At 44.1% G+C, this 17,608-nt stretch overlaps 1 protein-coding gene across 1 annotated transcript in view; it reads right to left on the bottom strand.

Annotated features, from left to right (window-relative positions):
• The window catches only part of Plekhm3 (pleckstrin homology domain containing M3), a 165,065-nt gene that overhangs the window by 93,648 nt on the left and 53,809 nt on the right, over window positions 1–17,608 (bottom strand). The window contains exon 4 of the mRNA XM_028886701.2: window positions 8,100–8,245. Within this exon, the coding sequence (XP_028742534.1) occupies window positions 8,100–8,245 (146 nt within the window). The remainder of the gene's footprint in view (window positions 1–8,099; window positions 8,246–17,608) is intronic.

Raw genomic sequence — 17,608 nt, 5'->3', positions numbered from 1 at the left:
CGAGCAGATAGCAGACAGCATGGCGGGCCAGGCCTTCAGGGAAGAACAAAGCAGTCATGGCCGGGTCCTCAGGCACCTCCCAGCTCCAGCTCCATGCAGAAAGACAAAATTGAGTCGTTTCTGAATTCCATGTTGTATTCACTGTGTTTAAATATCTGCTGCACTTAAATATCTCCGATGAGGAAAAAAAGCCTTATGGTGTTCAGGGAAGTGAAGTACAATCCACTTGAAACTGTTGCTAAAAAATGATGTATTGTACAATTCAATTAGTCTTCCTGGGTGTACAGAACAGTGTTTATACTGAGTCAGGGCCCCGCTGAATTAGGTTAACAATGCTACCTTTTAGTAGGTGAACAGAAGGACAAAGGGCACTGGCCAGTCTCCCAGGCCTTAAAAGGCTTCTCTCTTCAGGTGCTACTTAAGCCCAAAAGCAAAAAGGAAAAGAAAAAAATGTTTTACAGAGACAGTAAAAGCGGGGACTAATAGGACGGACAGCAGCTACTGATAGCAGCCCTGGCGAACTGAAATGACAGAAAAGAAAGAGACAGCTGGCTTCAGGAACATCGGCGGCACCGCCTTCCTCCCACGGAGCACATCGCTGACATGCTTGCCTCCGTACGTGAATACATCCAGAGCTGCTGCAGCAGCCACTTTGACAAGGCTGAGCTCAGGGTCTAGGTCTTCAGAGCCCAGGCTCTGTAGTTTTTAGGAAAATTTGCAATTTGGTATGAAATAAATGCTAATTTTGCAAAACAGAGCTTCTATAATTAATCCCCTTCTGATACCTTGAGCTCTCAAAGTTTTCTACCCTCTATTGGCAAGATGATTTAACACTCAAGCTCCACTATCATTAAAAAGCATTTTCCAAAAAGAAAACCTTTTAAATGAGTATTAGCCCAAAGAAGAAACCAATCTCTTGTTAATCTAAGGGAAGAAGCCAGTGGTATTCTTGGGTAAAAGTTCCTTTCCTGTTAGTCTAAACATGACATGAATCACATGTTAACACCAGGCGTGTCCCAATAAATAGCTGAGCTACTGTCCTTCAGGCAAAGCAAATGATAAAAACCAAAAATGCCAAAGTGCTACTTTTTATTTTTATTTATTATTATCTTGTGAATGTGTGTATATGGAGAATTGGTGGGCTGGGGCAACATTTTCACGTCATGTTTTGCCTGTGAAGGCCAGAGGACAACTTTGAGGACTGGATTCTCTCCTCTCGAGGCTGGTTCTGGGGACTGTACTGTGTGCTAGCCTAGCCTAGCCTAGCCTAGCCTGGCCTAGCCTGGCCTAGCCTGGCCTAGCCTAGCCTAGCCTGGCCTGGCCTAGGGGATGGGAGAAAGGCCCCACTGTGCTGGCTTCACCGCTCTCGTAGTGAGCAAACAGAATGCTCTCTGCCACGGGAACTCAAGGTCATAACTGTGTTTGTGTTTCCATGTGTGAGCTGACTCTGTCTTCACAGCCCTGCGGTCTGAATGACTTATCCTCATCAGAAGGCCAGGTAGAAACATGGCCCCTCCTCCTCACAATAAGGAGAATTAGAGAAGACGGCATAATCAACCTGAAATCAGCTACAAACTAACGATGACCCAATCTGTGACTACACACATGCGTTTACCAATGAGCACATGTGATTTGAACACCAAGTGTCATCATTGCAGACCTGAACACAGCATGTGTTCTGTCACCACGGTAGCAACCACCTCTTAATTGCAGAATTATGGGATGTTGCTCAGGTTTGTATAATCCTGGGGGAGGTTTCTGAAACAGTGTTCTGGCACGGTTACCCACAGAACAGCCCTGGGTAAAGAAGTAGCGGGCAAAGGGAATACATGCTCAACCACAGTGCAATTTGAAAACGATGCAGTGGTAGCAAGGGCCCTGTTTTTATAAAAGGAGGAAAAGGCTGAAGAAAACACAGGAGGGCATGATCTTAGCAGGACAAGGAAAGGTAACGATAATCTAGTCACTTTTCATCAATCTGTGTTCCTAGGATTACTAGTCCCACAAAAAATGATGTTTTCAGGTGTTAGGAAAATAAATAGGCTGCATAGCACTTTCTTTTCTTGGTGATTCAAAGTGAAACATGTTTTTCTATTCAAACTGAGACACTAGTAAAGAAAACCTGCTTGGGCTGGGTTAGGATGTAGCTCAGTAGTCATGACAAGGAGGAGGAGGAAGAATAGGAGTGGGAGGAGGAGAAGGAAGAAGAAGGGGAGGAAGAAGAGGAGTAAGGGGAAGAGGATCACTGTGGAATATTCCTTTACGCTGTGTGAATATATGTCTCTGTGATTGGTTTAATAAAGAAGCTGACTGGCTAATAGCTGGACAGGATAAGGTAAGGAGGAGGGGCAAACAGAATGCTGGGAAGAAGAAGGGTGGAGTTAGAGAAGCAGTGAGCAGACACAAGATGGACATGCAGTACTGAGAAAAGGTATCAAACCACATGGCAAGGAATAGAAAAAAAATGGGTTTATTGAAAATTTTAGAATTAACTAGTAACGAGCCTGAGCTATTGGCTAAGCATTTATAATTAATATTAAGCCTCAGTGTGGTTACTTGGGATCAGCTTGTGGGACAGAAACTTCCACCTACAAATGGCATTCAAACATTTGGCACCTACATCCACATAAAACTGGAGAGAGCTTAGGAAGGGGTTCTAGATCACATGCTTAACTTATCTACTTCTCAAATCTATTTGAGCATAAACAGGACAGTTTTGTTCAATTCCAGCCCTGTAAAGGCAAGAAGAATGGGAGAAAGGTTGATCTATGCCCCATTCCTCAACTGGAAGCAGAACATTCTTCTCTAACTCATTGTCCCCTCTTACCAAGCTGTAAACTCATTGGCTCTTTCCAATCCTTACCAAGATGGCCTTCCTACAGAGCCCTACTAACAAGTGCTGAACTTGTAAGTGTTGCACAGAATCTACTTTGAAAAACAGTGAATGAATCCATTTTTCTGTATTTAATCAAGTCCAGGGACCCCAGATGACTCATTTATGGTCATGTCATGGCAGAGCGGAGCTAGGACTCAGAACCCTGGATACCTTGCTCTGTGTTCAGTAGTTTGCAGTCACAGTTCCTCCAGTTTTTAAGTACTCTGTCATAACTTACTTGCTCACTGCTCTTTAAAAGTGCTGTTCCCTATCCCTCCTCTACCCTTCTTTCCTGTCAGAAGACAGGTATGCTGAACACAGAGACAGACTATAATGCAATTAGGCGGCATCGGCATGTAGGCTTACATTGGAACTTAACTCTAAAACAATGATGAACATGCAAAAGTATTTCATTTTCAAAGCCATTTTTATATTTATGTATTTGTTTAATGTCTTGCCCCTCCACTGAAATAAAAGCATTGAGGAGGGCAGGAGTTACAGCCCCTTTGGGCTACACACTCTTACTTCAGACACAGTTTTAACAGTTTGGTTTTATTTCTAAGTTCATAACACATTTAGAGTCAATAATGAATAAAGGGGGAAAAGCAGCTAGAGGCAACGGAGCTTGTCTTAAATGCCTCTCAAGATGGAGAGATAGGCTTGTGTAACATGGAAAACCCCTAGCTAAATGGAATGTGAATATTCAGGCTAGGACACACAAAACATTTTTTTAAAGAACAGCTATGGGGAAATAGTAAGAAAGTTGAGTGTTTTTGGTCATGTCTGATCGGTGTGAATAGGGGGCAGGGAGGTACCTTCATTAGAAATGGCTACAGGATTTAAGGATAGGGTTTAACTCCTTCTCAATCATGGAGCCTAGTTGAGTCTGTAGCACAGACACCAGAAATGGATGCAATCTTGCTTTTGGAAGTAATTAGGATTATTAATACTCCAGAGGACAGCCAGGAAATGATTAAGATGGCAATTTCATTCTGTTCTGCAAACCCATTTCTCAATGGGTAGTCAAGCAGTCACGTATTTGCTATTAAGGGCAGTAGGCAGATCTAACAGAATGATGTCTGGATTTAGAAACTGATAGGTCTAAATTGATCCTCACAGTTAGGAGCATTAAGTTAATTCCTGGTATCTGAGCAAAGACAGACAGATGCTGGACTAAATGGAATATAGTTCCTCAATGCCAGTGACAGATGATCCAGATAAAATCAGCTGGCTGTGTTCCTGCAGTATAATTGTCCCTGGTCCACTGAGAATGTGGGAAGCAGAGGTCTGACTCCTCATGTGCAGCATGAATGAAGTGAGTGTACCTAATATCTTCAACGAGCTATCTGTTCCCTCACCTCAGGTCTCGCTACTTGAAGGACAACCACGGCCCACGTTACAGAAAGATCCTAGGCTTCGGGACCAGCGAGAGTGGTGGTTTCTGCGGCCTTCCCAGCTCACTGTCCACAGTCATGCCTGCCTTGGCCATTTGCTGGCAGTGCTTCCTTTCTGCTTTTGCTTCACGGACTGCTGTGCATTCTGCTCTCAGGTGTCACCAGCCCCAGCTTTTTCAGCAGACCACAGGGCCAGGACTACCGCACTCGCGTGGCATGAGATGACAAAGCTCTGCTCCGAGCACATTAATTAATCTAAAGTCAATTCAAGCAGCCTGTCTCCCTAAATCTGTTTTTCTCTCATACACACACGAATAATATATTTATAGTTTCTACTGGGAGTGTCAAGTACAAGATTCACAAGGAGGCCATGGTAGCCATCTAGGAAAGGGAGGAAGGAATTAGGGGAGGAAATAAGGTTCAAATCAGATTTTAGGATTCGCTGGGCCTAGGTGAGAGCAGGAGAAAGCCAAGAGGTGTGAAACAGATTGCCAGGATATGGATTCGAAGGGGCAGATGTGATTTTAATGAAGAGACTAGTGCGGATGGACATGGACGAGGGAGCCAGGGAGGTGGACAGGGCTTAGAGGTCACAAAGGGAACTGTATCTATACTGCAGACAACTATGGAAGGCTGGCCCTAACTGAGCACCTACAATGCACTGAACACTGTGCTAGGTGCTTGTGTGACTAGGACACGGTGCCTGTGTTTAAGAAAACAGGATCCTTATGGCATAGGTACTATTACTATCTCTATTGTAAGATGAACAAACCAAGTTAAGGACTGAGTAAGAAATTCATCTGAGCTCCGAAGACAAGAAGCACTCTTAGAAGGCTACAACTCGTGCTGGGTGACCAGGGCTGAGGCCATGAGTGTAGTAGGGCTGACAGCATGACCTCATGTTCCAATTAAGTCTTGGTTCTTGTGTGGCCAGGACACAGGTGGTAGAGGGAATGATCCAGGATGTCGCCTCTGTCTGGCAGTGGAGACCGTGGGGCCATCCGCATGACTACGAACAGTTACATCTGTAACGGCAGGCAGCGTGCACTTGGGGAGCGTGTTGAGTCTGAGTGCCCCGGGGACAGGCTTCCCTCCCAGGCACTCAGCGGCCACTCCTGCTTACCAGCCGTGTGCCGCGGACTGTGCTAAGCCACATCCCCCAAGCTCACCTTTACAGAGAAAGCACGCGACCAGCAATTATTTAGATAAATGTAGTGCGGATGAGAAGAATAACTTCCATTCAATAAGTACTCACACCATGTCTTATACTTCCGGTTGTGAGCCTACCCTTCAAAGGCCAAGCCATTTCTCTAGCCCTTAGCACACCATTTCTGGTGCTTTTCTTTTTAAACTTAAAAAAATGTAATTATGCCAAGCGGTGGTGGCGCACACCTTTAATCCTAGCACTTGGGAAGCAGAGGCAGGTGGATCTCAGTGAGTTTGAGGCCAGCCTGGGGTACAAAGCAAGTTCCAGGACAGTCAGGGATGTTACACAGAGAAACCCTGTCTCAAAAACAAAAACAAAAACAATTTAATTATGTGTTTGTGTGTGTATGTAGAATGTGCACATGTGCGTATAAGTGCCCAAGGACTCCAAAAAAGAGTGTCCTATCCCCTGGAGCCGGAGGGGGATAGACCCCTGCAGGCTGGTCTACAACTTGGGTGCTGGGAACTGAACTCCAGTTTCTGCAGGAATAGTGTATGCCCTTAACCACTGAGTCCTCTATCTAGCCCTCAAATCGGAGGACAGAATCCCCGAGAGAGCTCAAACTACCAACCTCTTTGTGTTTTTCTTTTAATAACCTACTCCATACAACTCTCAACTATAAATGTGTGAGTTACCAAAAGCATAATGCTCATTTGCTGTGCTGGGAACCATTCTACTTGCTTTACATATTTTAGCCATTCAACCAGCGGAAACTCCTTTGAGGCACTATTATCCTCATCCTATAAACAAGAAAACTTATAAACAAGAAGACATCGAGAGTTTAAATAACTCACCCAGGTCACGTGTCAGCAAGCAGCAAAGCCAAAGCTTGAACCCAGGCAGGCTGGGCTCATCTGACACACTAGAAAACTGAGACCCAGGGATGCTCAAGGAATTTCCCTCCCTCTAACCAAACACACAAGAAGGGGCTGAGGGAGGCTTTGGACAGATGTCTAATTAACACCAACATCCCCGAGTTGGTAAAACCACGAAGGGGAAAGGAGGAGCTAAGGTGAAAACAGGGGCAGAGGAATAAACCTTCTGTAGGAGGAGTGCGGTTCCTATGGAAGAACAGGGAAGACTACGTGGCAGGTGAGTGGATGGAATTATTTCCTGATCATCCACTTTTCCCTAGTAGCAGGAGGGAGTTTCCAGAAGAACCCAGATGGAGACTTAACCCCTGTGAGATCACAGATACTGAGACCGAAAAATCTGATCTCAATCACTGGTGCAAATGGAAGGGGCTCCCATGAGCTTCCAGTACATCTCAGACTCCTTTTCTCTCCTGCCACTGTTCAGTCACTGGCCACCTCCCCTCTGCCTCCAGGATGCCATCCTCACGCTCTCAACTCCATTATTCCAGCCATTCTCCTTCCCCCTGGGGAGTTCACATCGGCATAAAAACCATGCTGTTATCCTTTTCTATCAAAACAAAAGTCAAACCTAACTTGACCCCACTTCCCTTTGAGTTACTCCCCTACCTGTCTCTTCCCTTTGGAGTAAAACTTCTCCTATTCTTATCCTTCCTTCCTTTCTTCCTATTCTGTGTTGAGCCCTCTCCAATCAGACCTCTGCTCCTGCCTCTCCATTCAGGCCGCTCTCATTAGGGTCACTAATTACCTCCACATGACTAGAGCCAGTGGTCAGTTCTCAGGGCTCGTCTTATTTGACCTATCAGCATCTGTCACAGTTCATCTGGCGCACTTCCTTCACATGGCTTGTCAGGCAGCCTGGGCTCCTTCTACCTCACTGCTCACGCACTCCTGGTCCCCTGACACTCTTGGCTGCCCCTCTTCTCTCACTCTTACGTCGGGGTTGACCCAACATGTCTCGAGCCTTCCTCTTCCCCTGCTGACTTGTGCTTTACCAGCTAACAAATGTGCTCTTCATACTCCTTGGGTGTCCTTCTTGTCTGCTACTCCTTACTGAGCAAAGATCTCAGCACATCCCAGCATCTCTCATTAGCCCCCATTCTTTAATAAACAGGAGCTCTCACAAAGGTCTGAGGATGACTAAGTGCACTGTTCTTCTGTGGGCTGCTACCCGGAAGTCCTCATGGCTTCTCCTAGGATTCCAGTTCTAGGGACTGAACGTGCTTGAAGACTGGCCTTCACCTGAATTGAATTCATCCCAAGAAACACTTTGGATCACATATGCCTTCTTCAGAGATCACAGACATCCTCATATATAGTCTTGATTTCCTCATTTTCTAATAAAAATCTTAAGAGAGGCCTCCTACTGTATAGAATTCTCTTAGCACCTATAGTTAATTACCAAGGCCTATAGGTAAAAACTTTAGGTAGACAGATCAAAAGATATCCATATATTTTAAAATTGGGAAATTAGTAAGAATCACAATCAGAAAGCTTTTAAACAGTGAGCTGTGTAAGAAGTATTAGATTAAACCTGGAGGCACAATTGGGCACGATGGCATGTGTCTGTCAGCCCTTGGAATTTGGGGCCAGGATGAACTATAAAGTGAGACCCTGGGTTTTTTGTTTGTTTTTTAATGAGACTATCCAATCAAGTCTGTCTCAACAGGTTTATAGTTATCTCTATAATCCACCGACATATAGAAACACCTGAACCGCCACCATCAAGTGTTCCCAAGGTTGGCACCTACCTTATATTTTGAAGTGTCCCAGTTGTGAACGACTCGTGCTGGGATGAGAAAGCTGTCGTCCACGTGGCAGCTGCTGCAGTAGTACCACCCACTGTAATTGCACACCTTGGCCTTGCCGTTAGAAAGACCAATAGATCGTTGGCATCCTGTTCAAGGCAAAAGATAGACCATGACTGCTGCTGGACTTTGAACACCGCAGAACAAGTCTACACAGCCCTTAAGTTAAATGAAGTCTGTAGCAGAAGAGAAGCCGCAGAGAACACATGGGCCTATGTGTCCCCTCCTTCCCAGGCTAAGAGTCTAAACCCACTCCCACCCCCCACCCCCGCTCCCTCGTCCTAACTAGACCCTTGTCTCTGGTCTCCTCTGATTCTAGTTCTTCTGCACATAGCTCCCAGAGATCCGTTTCTCCACAACTCTGCCTTTATTGCCCCACTTTCCTTCTCAGAAACTAATTTACACTACATACTTGGCTAGGAGCTTCTACTACAGGTTTGTTTGGCTTCCACAACATCTCTGAGAAAAGAGACCCTATTTTCCTATGAAAAAATGAAACATGGTAGTCCATGCCTGTAGTCGCAGAACTTGAGGCAAGAATCTTGGGTTCAAGGCCAGTCTAGGCTACATGACAAATCCCAGAGTTGTAAGCAGTCTGGGCAACGTAGTGAGTTCCTGTCTCAGAGCAACAAAACCAAGAGCTATCAACCTAGCTCAGTTCCTGGAGTACTTGCCCAGCAAAAGCAGCTCTGCATTCAACCCCAGCACTGCAAAAACCTGATATGGTGGCATTTGCATCTGGAGGCATTTCAAAGACAAAGGGAAGAGGATCAGAAATTAAAGGTCATTGTGGCTATATATCAAGTTTGAGGCTAGCCTGGGTGACATAACACCTTGGCCACAAAAAGAAAATCAAAACTAAACCAAAACAAAAGGAAGAACAGGAAGAAAGGCAGAGATGGAGAGAGGAAGAACGGAAGGATTTTGCAATGTTAAATGTGCTCTGTGAGATGACTCTGCAAATAAAAGGTAGAGATTGTATTTGGCTGTAAGTCTGTCTGGTGATGAAATGATCCCCAACTAGGATATAAAGCGTTTCCTTGCTTGAAAAGAGAAAACTCAGTGTAAAGAATCTGGCATTTGACTGGCCCCACCTCACCTCTGCAGCTCTCCTCCTGTACCTCTCCTTTGGATAGATACCCTATTCATTCCAGCCCGAGAACTGTCCACACCATCCCCAGGTAAACAGAGGGCACTCACTGCCCCCTCAACACAGCAAACATGTCAGTTCCTACCCAATGCCGTAAGGGCTTGGGACCTCAACAAGTCTTGCACGCTATTAAGACCACTGGCTGCTGGTAGGTGATTGTTCATGTCCTTTTCCTATCCCAGGAGTTTTTTGATTCTGTGAGCACTGTCCAGGGACTGTTGGGGGACCTGGCAATAATCATGGCCCTGCCCCAAAGAGACCATGTTTCCTTAGGGGGAACGACCTTCTACTGATACATATGGAAATCCTGTCAGAAAGATCCTATCCCTGGGAGCCCCAGCATGGTCGATGAACACTGTGCAAAGAGCATCACTATTCTGAAATGTCTTATTTACAGCTTTCACTGTAGAACTCCTTCCTTCCATATGGCATTCTTCATGGTCGGGTGCCAGAAATACATAGACTAAAGAGATCTGACACAAGCTCGTGATGTAAGGACAAAATTGGTTTACTCTTCCAGCGATGATGATGATGATGATGAATAATGTGGCAATCAGTGTTATGATCCATTCCATTGGAAGGAGCTCAAAAACATTTATTGAATACAAACTGCCTACCTACAACACACACTTAAACTATGAAAATACTACAAAACATAACCAAGTTTTCATCACAAATAAAATAGCATTAATAATCATGCCATTTCATGGTGCATCTCTGCAGAGAATTAGATCCTCTTGTTTTTAAACACAAAAGGGACTGAAAGATATCAAAGGCATATACCAGTGGTATATTCTAGTAACCAGATCTTCCCATGGTTCTTAAAATTATTTTTCTTTCTTAACAACAGAGTAGCAACAAAATCACTCTGAGCCTGGTTTTGAGGCTGGCTGAGGAAAGAGAAACAATGTGCAGAAGATAAGGACCACACGAGCTTCTGTTTGACGGAAGAGATGCTGTCACAGCCCTGGGTGGGAAATGCTGGAATGCTGTTTGCTGCACTCACGGACTGTGTGACTCATTTGGCATTCAGCACGTGCCTCCTTGAACTGTGGTGCCTTTTCATGGCCCTCTCCAGGCAGGCAGTAAACTTCTCAGATATGTCTTTTACCCTCAGCCCTTAACACAGGGTTTAACATGCAGTAGACAACTAATAAATGTTTGTGTTGAGACATGACAAACTAGGTACCTTCTGGTGTGTGTGCGCGCACGCACACACACACACACACACACACACACACACACACACACACACACAGATAAAAGACTGTCATTTCCTATAGTTATTCCAAAAGTAATTCTTTGAACCTGGTCGCATGCCTCTTCAAACAGCTTGCTTTCATTACTATTCCTGTTAAAATATGCTGCCCATCCTAAAGCCTGCACATTAAACATGTTTACCTGTGAGCAGAGGACAGACCCAAGTGGGACCTGACACATCCAAGCCCTGAGGATATCTGTTTCTGATAATTAGTAGATAGTCAAACTGAATTAACACTGAAATGACAGAACAGTGGCAGAGCATGGTCTATGCAGTCACGGGAGAATTTTGAAGGCTGTGAGAAACTCTAAGAAGACACAAGTCTTGTGACTTCAGTTTCTTCAAAACACAGAATTGTTCTTGGAATGTGCTTTCATGCCCCTCCTAGGTGTAGTGGATAGGAGTGAATTTACTTTGGACTATTCATTACAATTGGCTAGTGTTATTTGTTTATATGCCTCTATGGAAAAACCATGTATTTGCCATGTGCTGCTTGTCCACCATGTGTGGCTTGTATTTGTGACTATACACTTTACTCATGTGACTCTGCTTAACCCTTGGAGTATAAATAGTCTGATGCTCTGAATAAAGTTGGCTCTTGCGTGAGGCTCCATTCTCCCAGGTCCCACCACCTCTAGAGTGGTGGACAGAACAGAATCCAATCCTTCCTAATAGATTAGCAGGTGACTGTGATCTTGCAGAACTTCAGTCAAGAACATCACTATAGTGCAAATTCCCACCAAAAACCCTGAACAAATGAACTAGCTCAATTTGGCTTTTCGATTGTTTGAATGTGGTATATAATAAATACCAGTAGGCATCGCCTGGATACTAATAGGTACTAAAGGGCTTACCCATCTGTAATTTAAATGACTTTACTATAATGTTCTATAACATATATAAGGCAACATTTAAAATACAAATATGCATAGAAAGTATATAACCTAAAAATGTTTATTATTTCACTGCTTGGTGGTGGTGCACGCCTTTAATTCCAGCACTTGGAATTAAAGAGGCCAGTGGATCTCTCTGAGTTCGAGGCCAGCCTGGTTTACAGAGTTCCAGAGCAGCCAGGGCTATACAGAGAAAGCCTGTTTCAAGAAAAAAATGTTTATTATTTCAATGGGCACAGAGATCTTAAGTGGGTATTCCACTACATGTATTACTGAGACAAACTCAGCATGTTCAGAACTTTGCACAGGTTTCTGGGCTTATAAAAAGTGAGGCGGAGGGATGGGAGAACACAGCTCAGGCTCTTCAGGTTTTAGTGTAGACATGGGCAGCACTGTGTAGACTGCTACCTCTGGTCCTTGAGTGTCTTCACTGCTTTACGTGGAACCATGCTGTCCACTCAGTTCTTACGTCACTCTGAACCTGTCAGCATGCCTAGGACTACTCTAACATGTGAAGTACAGCAAAGTGCTACTCCAGAGCCAGGCAGCCTGCGTCACTCTTGCCCGGTGCACACTGTGAACCTGACCCAACCAACTCACTAGGCCTGCTTCCTCATATTAAAATAAACTGGAAAGCTGAGACTGGTGGATGGTCAAATTCAGTGAGTATCCAAACTTTCTAGCAATGTCTATGACAAATGCAGAGCCCTCCCCAAGATGATTTGGATTCTTACAGAATTGGGGTAGCAACCAGAAATCCGTATTTCTCATGTTCATCTTCCCTTATTCCTCACTAGGGACTCTGATGGGTAAGGGCTGGGGCTGGCTCCTGGTTTCTCTGTGACCTACTTCCAAAGTCCCTTCAAGCTCTAAATGACAGTGCAGAAAACATATTACTCAGTGAAAATCATAATTCGTTGCATGCCTTCCAAAACTAAGTTTCAGTTCTTAGTCAATTTCTAGACATCAGTTATGGAAAAGTACCCTGGGCTCGGTCTAGAAGTGTTTATTCCCCACACTACAGATGGAACTGGGGATTTGCACGTGCTCTGTAAGAGCTCTACCACCAGCTACACCCAGAGCATCCTCATTGCTACTAGGAAGCCTCCTATTCAACTGAGAAAGAATTAAAGCTTTTTAGCCCCAATCCAACGCACTTGCCTTTGAGAGAGCACAGTGTGGTTGGGAGGAAGACAAGAGGCTACTGACCTGATATAGACTCATTGTCCTTCCAAACAGCACATATCCTCTGCCTCCAGAAGGAAGCCCTGCTCTGTTGATTGACAGCAAGATTTCCTTTACTGTCATACTGCAGGTCATGGACTGAAAGTGTCTGAAGCAATTTCCCGAGAAGAGGCACAATCTGGGATTTTAATTTATCATTGTGAGGTTTTCAACAGGGGAAAGAAAGTGTGCTTTCTTAAAAATGACTGTTAAGAAACTTTTCTTCAAGAGTGCCAAAAGTGGACTCTGAAAAGCAACATTATGGGAAAAAACAGAGTTGCAAAGCAGACAGACAATAATTAATTGAAATAACTAATTAGGGCTTATTTACATATATTTTATGTACTTTCAAACAGATTTTCAACAACATTTCTAAATTCAAGGGCGTCTGTGGAAGGGGACACTCTACATGTTGGATCAAAGCAAATGCATTCTCCTAGGTTCTTTTTGAAACTCTGAGTGGTCAATTCATAAGAACAAAAAACTATCTCACAAGAGAACTCACTGGCCTTTTTTTTTTTTTTTTTTATTGCTTCTCACCCCACTTCACATCTTTAATGAACACATGCTCTGAAGAGCCTAGCTTCCCCTGTGATACACTTTTGGAAACAAATGTCACCATTTAACCAAAACCCTGTTTGCTGCAGATACAGTTCATCTCCCAAACGGCCTTTCACTAAGACATCCAAAACAATCTAAGGCTTGGAACAGACATTCAGGCATAATTCTCCACAGAGCACGATCTTCCTCCGCACAAAGGCACCTAGTTAGCTTGGCCGGCTCAGTGTGGTGTTGTCAAGGCTAAGGTCTTGAGCAGGAGCCAAGAGCCTTCTTATTTCTTAACAGCTGTCAACTCCTGCAGCCTACCCCGAACCCGGGAACCCGAGGCCCAACAGGGAGGGCCAGAACTGAGGCCGATCCATCCCTAGGTGAGTCTATCTCACTCTGGAAGTCCTAGCTACTCCTAGCCACTCCTCATCCTGTAGCACGAGCTTTCATCTACTTCCATGAGGTCAACCAGTATTTTCCTTTGTATTTGGCAGGTAAAGATGCTCTAAAGAATAAAATTAAATAAATGATGGGAGAAGAGAAGAAAGTGCTTTTCTAAAAAAAGGGAAGAGAAAAAGTCAGATGGTGGTCATATACATTGTAATCTCAGCACTTGGGAGGTGGGGGCAGGATGATCAAGAGTTCAAGGCTAACCTAGGCTATCTTTCAGAAACCCTATCTTCTAAAAACAGGAGGGGAGGTGTGAGACGGAGTTTGAGGGGACAAATTTTCATTTGCTCTGTAAAAACAGAAAAAAACACAGCCTAGCTAAGACATCACGGTGTCTGTAATCCCTACACTCCAGTGGCTGAAGCAAGAGGACCGTGACTTCAAAGCTAATGTGGGCGTATATAGAAAGACCTTGTCTTTAAAAGGGGATGGGAAGGGAAGGGAAAGCGGAAGGGAAGGGAAAGCAGAAGGGAAATCTGATGCGTTTCATAGCCTCTTTTCCACAGGCATAGCACAGGATGGAGTGTCCACAGCTAAGCGGAGGAACGGGCTCTCCCAGTCCTTCCTCCCTCCCTCCCTCCCTCCCTCCCTCCCTCCCTCCCTCCTGTGTCCTGGCCAGGAGCAGTGGGTTGCCATAAACATGCACTATGTAAAATGCTGATCTTGCTGCTCTCAGGCCTGGACTTTAGGTTTAGACTCTTGAGACTGTATTTTTTCCAAAGTGAAGCAGAGGCCCAATGACTTGGTATTTTACAAGAATTAGGGGTGATGAAGACCAGTAGTATGGTTCTGTGGTTGAACACTTAATTAGAATGTGTGAAGGTCCTGGGTTTGACACTCCCATGCACCCAAGTGCTAAAAAAAAATCAAGAAAAGCAATGTCAAGACTTGGACGTAAGATCATAACCAACTTGGTTTCCCTAGCTTATTGTCTGTAACCATCTACTAGTTAAGAGTTAGTGTTAAGCTGGGCATGTAGTGGCACATGCTTTAATTCCAGGAAGAGGCAGGCAGATTTCTGAGTTCAAGGCCAGCCTAGTCTATGTAGTGAGTTCCAGAACAGCCAGAGCTACAAACTAAGACCTTGTTTTGAAACAAACAAACAAGCAAGCAAATAAACAAACAACAAAAAGGAGTTAGTGTTGAATATACACTTTTAAAAAGAAACAGAAGTTTTGCAAATATTTGGCATAAATGGAATGTTCTGCTTATCCAGCCTGGGATTAGCCCAGATATAGTCAGTGTTTAAGTGAAGGACCATCTATAATATAAGGCACAAGCAATCTTTTCAGTGTAGGGTTGGTATTAAGTGAATTTGAGAAGAAACAAAAATCAGCCCCAGCCTTGTACCCTAAACAGCAGAAAGGGACAGAGTCTAAATGTAACGGTGGCTATCACTACACCTCAGTTGGCATGGTAGAAATGAGGCCAGGCAATTCTACTTGCAAAATGGAAAGGCTGCCGAGAATAAAGGAATCTGAAAACTCCTACTTACTAATCACTGACATAACCCCTTTCCTATCTCAAACATCCAAATTACCTCTGAGTCTTTGGAATAAGACAGTAACCCACAAAGCAGAAGGGATTTACTTAATCATAAAACAAATTAAGACATTGAACATTTAGATGACGACTATGGCATATAACATTGAGTATGTACATTTTGTTTGTTATAAGACAAATAATATTTACAAGCATCTCAAAACTGAGGAACAAGAGGAGAACTCTGTCATGCGCCACTATAATTACTTTACTAATATGAAGAAATGGTGTGGGAGTGGGCAGAGATTTGGCTGAAATTATACACCATTTTAGGCTGCAAAAGCTCAAAATTATATTCTCCCTAAGGTTTTAAATACTTTGATAGTGGATTCTCTTTGCAAGGAATAAAAACTTTATAGCTAGTTGCTCTCAGAAAAAACAAAAACCAAACAAACAAAAACCAAACAAACAGGCCATAAAACAAAAATCTCAGAGGTAGGCATGGATATCTCCTTTCAGGTTATCAGTCAAAAGCCCCAGATACCTCCAGAACAACATAGGCAATTGCCAATGCCCTTGGTTGCTTACTATAACTAACTAGATGGTAAGATTCTAAAGCTAAAGATACCACACACTTTGGTGGCTGGACATAGAAAAAATCAATCTGGAGCGGACTAGGAAGTTTCTTCCTTCTGGCTAGCTTTCACAGTGCCACAAGGTACTATGCAGGCTATGGGGGGCGGGGTGTTGTTGAAGAACATCAATGGTCTTACCCAGTGCCGGATCCCCATGCTACAATACTGACCTGCAAAGATGCACCCACGGATGCAACCGTGGCGTGACTGTTAGGGCAGCAGTGACTACCCACTTTCTGACTGGATTTCAGGCACTCGCCACAGGAGATTCATGCCTGGCACTTAATACCTGGCCCCCAAATCTATGGTCAGGGAGGCCACAGACCCTACAGGGAAACCTACGATTGTTGTTTTGCTAACTGCTCATGTTGTCAATCTGCCTTCTGAATATTTATGCTTCTTCTACCCACAGGCTAGTGTTGCTCTTAACCTTGGTCAGAGAAACTTCTTTTTGCAGTGGACAACAAGTAGTGTGAAGACTCATAAACTGGTCAAAAGGCTAAGAATAAGTGTCACGGGGTGTTCAGCCCTAAATGGAACATCTGTATCAACTCTGCACCCGCAAGGCTCAGGAAACAGCGCGGAAAAGGGGGTGGAGAGGCTGGGGAGCGGAGCTGTGAATTGCGGTGCTCTGGACATGACATGTACTGCATTCATGAACTCACAGCAGCTGGGGTTACATAAATAAGACCTGCACAGTATCAAGTCAGTCAGCATTCCAGGATGGGTCGGGGAGGAGCTCACAAAGCCCCAAACATTGCTGACACGTCTTTTGGCAGCTGATGGTTGCTTGGGAAAAAGAGTCAATTTTCTTCATGGGTCAGGCTCTAGGAGATGGCCGTGTACCCATGCACAGGCAGCATTAATGAACTGGACTCGGTGAGTTACAAAAGGAAGAAAGGAAGGGAGGAACGGAGAGAAGATAAAGGTAGGAGGGGGCTGTGTTGAGATGGAGCCCAGGGAGGAAGAGAAAGGAGAGTGTGGGTGGCTATGATCAAGATACCTTGTATGTATGTATGAAACTGTCAATGAATAGTTGAAAAATATTTTAAAAAGAAAAAATGAGCCAGGTGGTGGTGACACACCTTTAATCCCAGCACTCAGGTGGCAGAAGCAAGCAGATCTCTATAAGTTCAAGATCTACAGAGTGAGTTCCAGGATAGCCAGAGCTATCTGTCAAAAAAAAAAAAAGAAAGAAAGAAAGAAAGAAAGAAAGAGAGAGAGAGAGAGAGAAAGAAAGAAAGAAAGAAAGAGAGAGAGAGAGAGAGAGAGAGAGAAAGAAAGAAAGAAAGAAAGAAAGAAAGATAGAAAGAAAGAAAGAGAGAAAGAAAGAGAGAAAGAAAGAGAGAAAGAAAAGAAAAGAAAAGAAAAAAATAATGACCTTTATAGCTGGAAGAAACCCTACACACTTAAATATAATCCTAAAACATACTGGTTATTTCCAAACCTATCCTGAAGTCATGTCTATTTATTACAGAACAATGGTTTACTAGTGAGTTTCATTTTATGTTCACCTACGAAGTTTACAGTGATGAGAGATTACACATGTGAAAATGTCACTACCTGTTGGCCGGAACTTGGCTCATAAAGTTCTGCTGTGCAGTCTGAGGCTGACACACGTTCAAAAGCATGAATCAAGCTAGAAAGTAAACGGTCCCTGCCACGGTTGAGACACTTGGGTTAACTTGAGTTGGCACTTGCAGAATGGACTGTTATGCAGAATGGACTGTTGCGAGCACTGTTATGTCCTTAAGAAAGTAAGAGGAGGGAACGACTCCTCTGGGGGGAAACATGTGTACTGAACCAGG

Source organism: Peromyscus leucopus, chromosome 13, assembly GCF_004664715.2.
Source record: "Peromyscus leucopus breed LL Stock chromosome 13, UCI_PerLeu_2.1, whole genome shotgun sequence".
Taxonomy (NCBI): domain Eukaryota; kingdom Metazoa; phylum Chordata; class Mammalia; order Rodentia; family Cricetidae; genus Peromyscus; species Peromyscus leucopus.
This window is presented reverse-complemented; position numbering and strand designations above follow the sequence as displayed.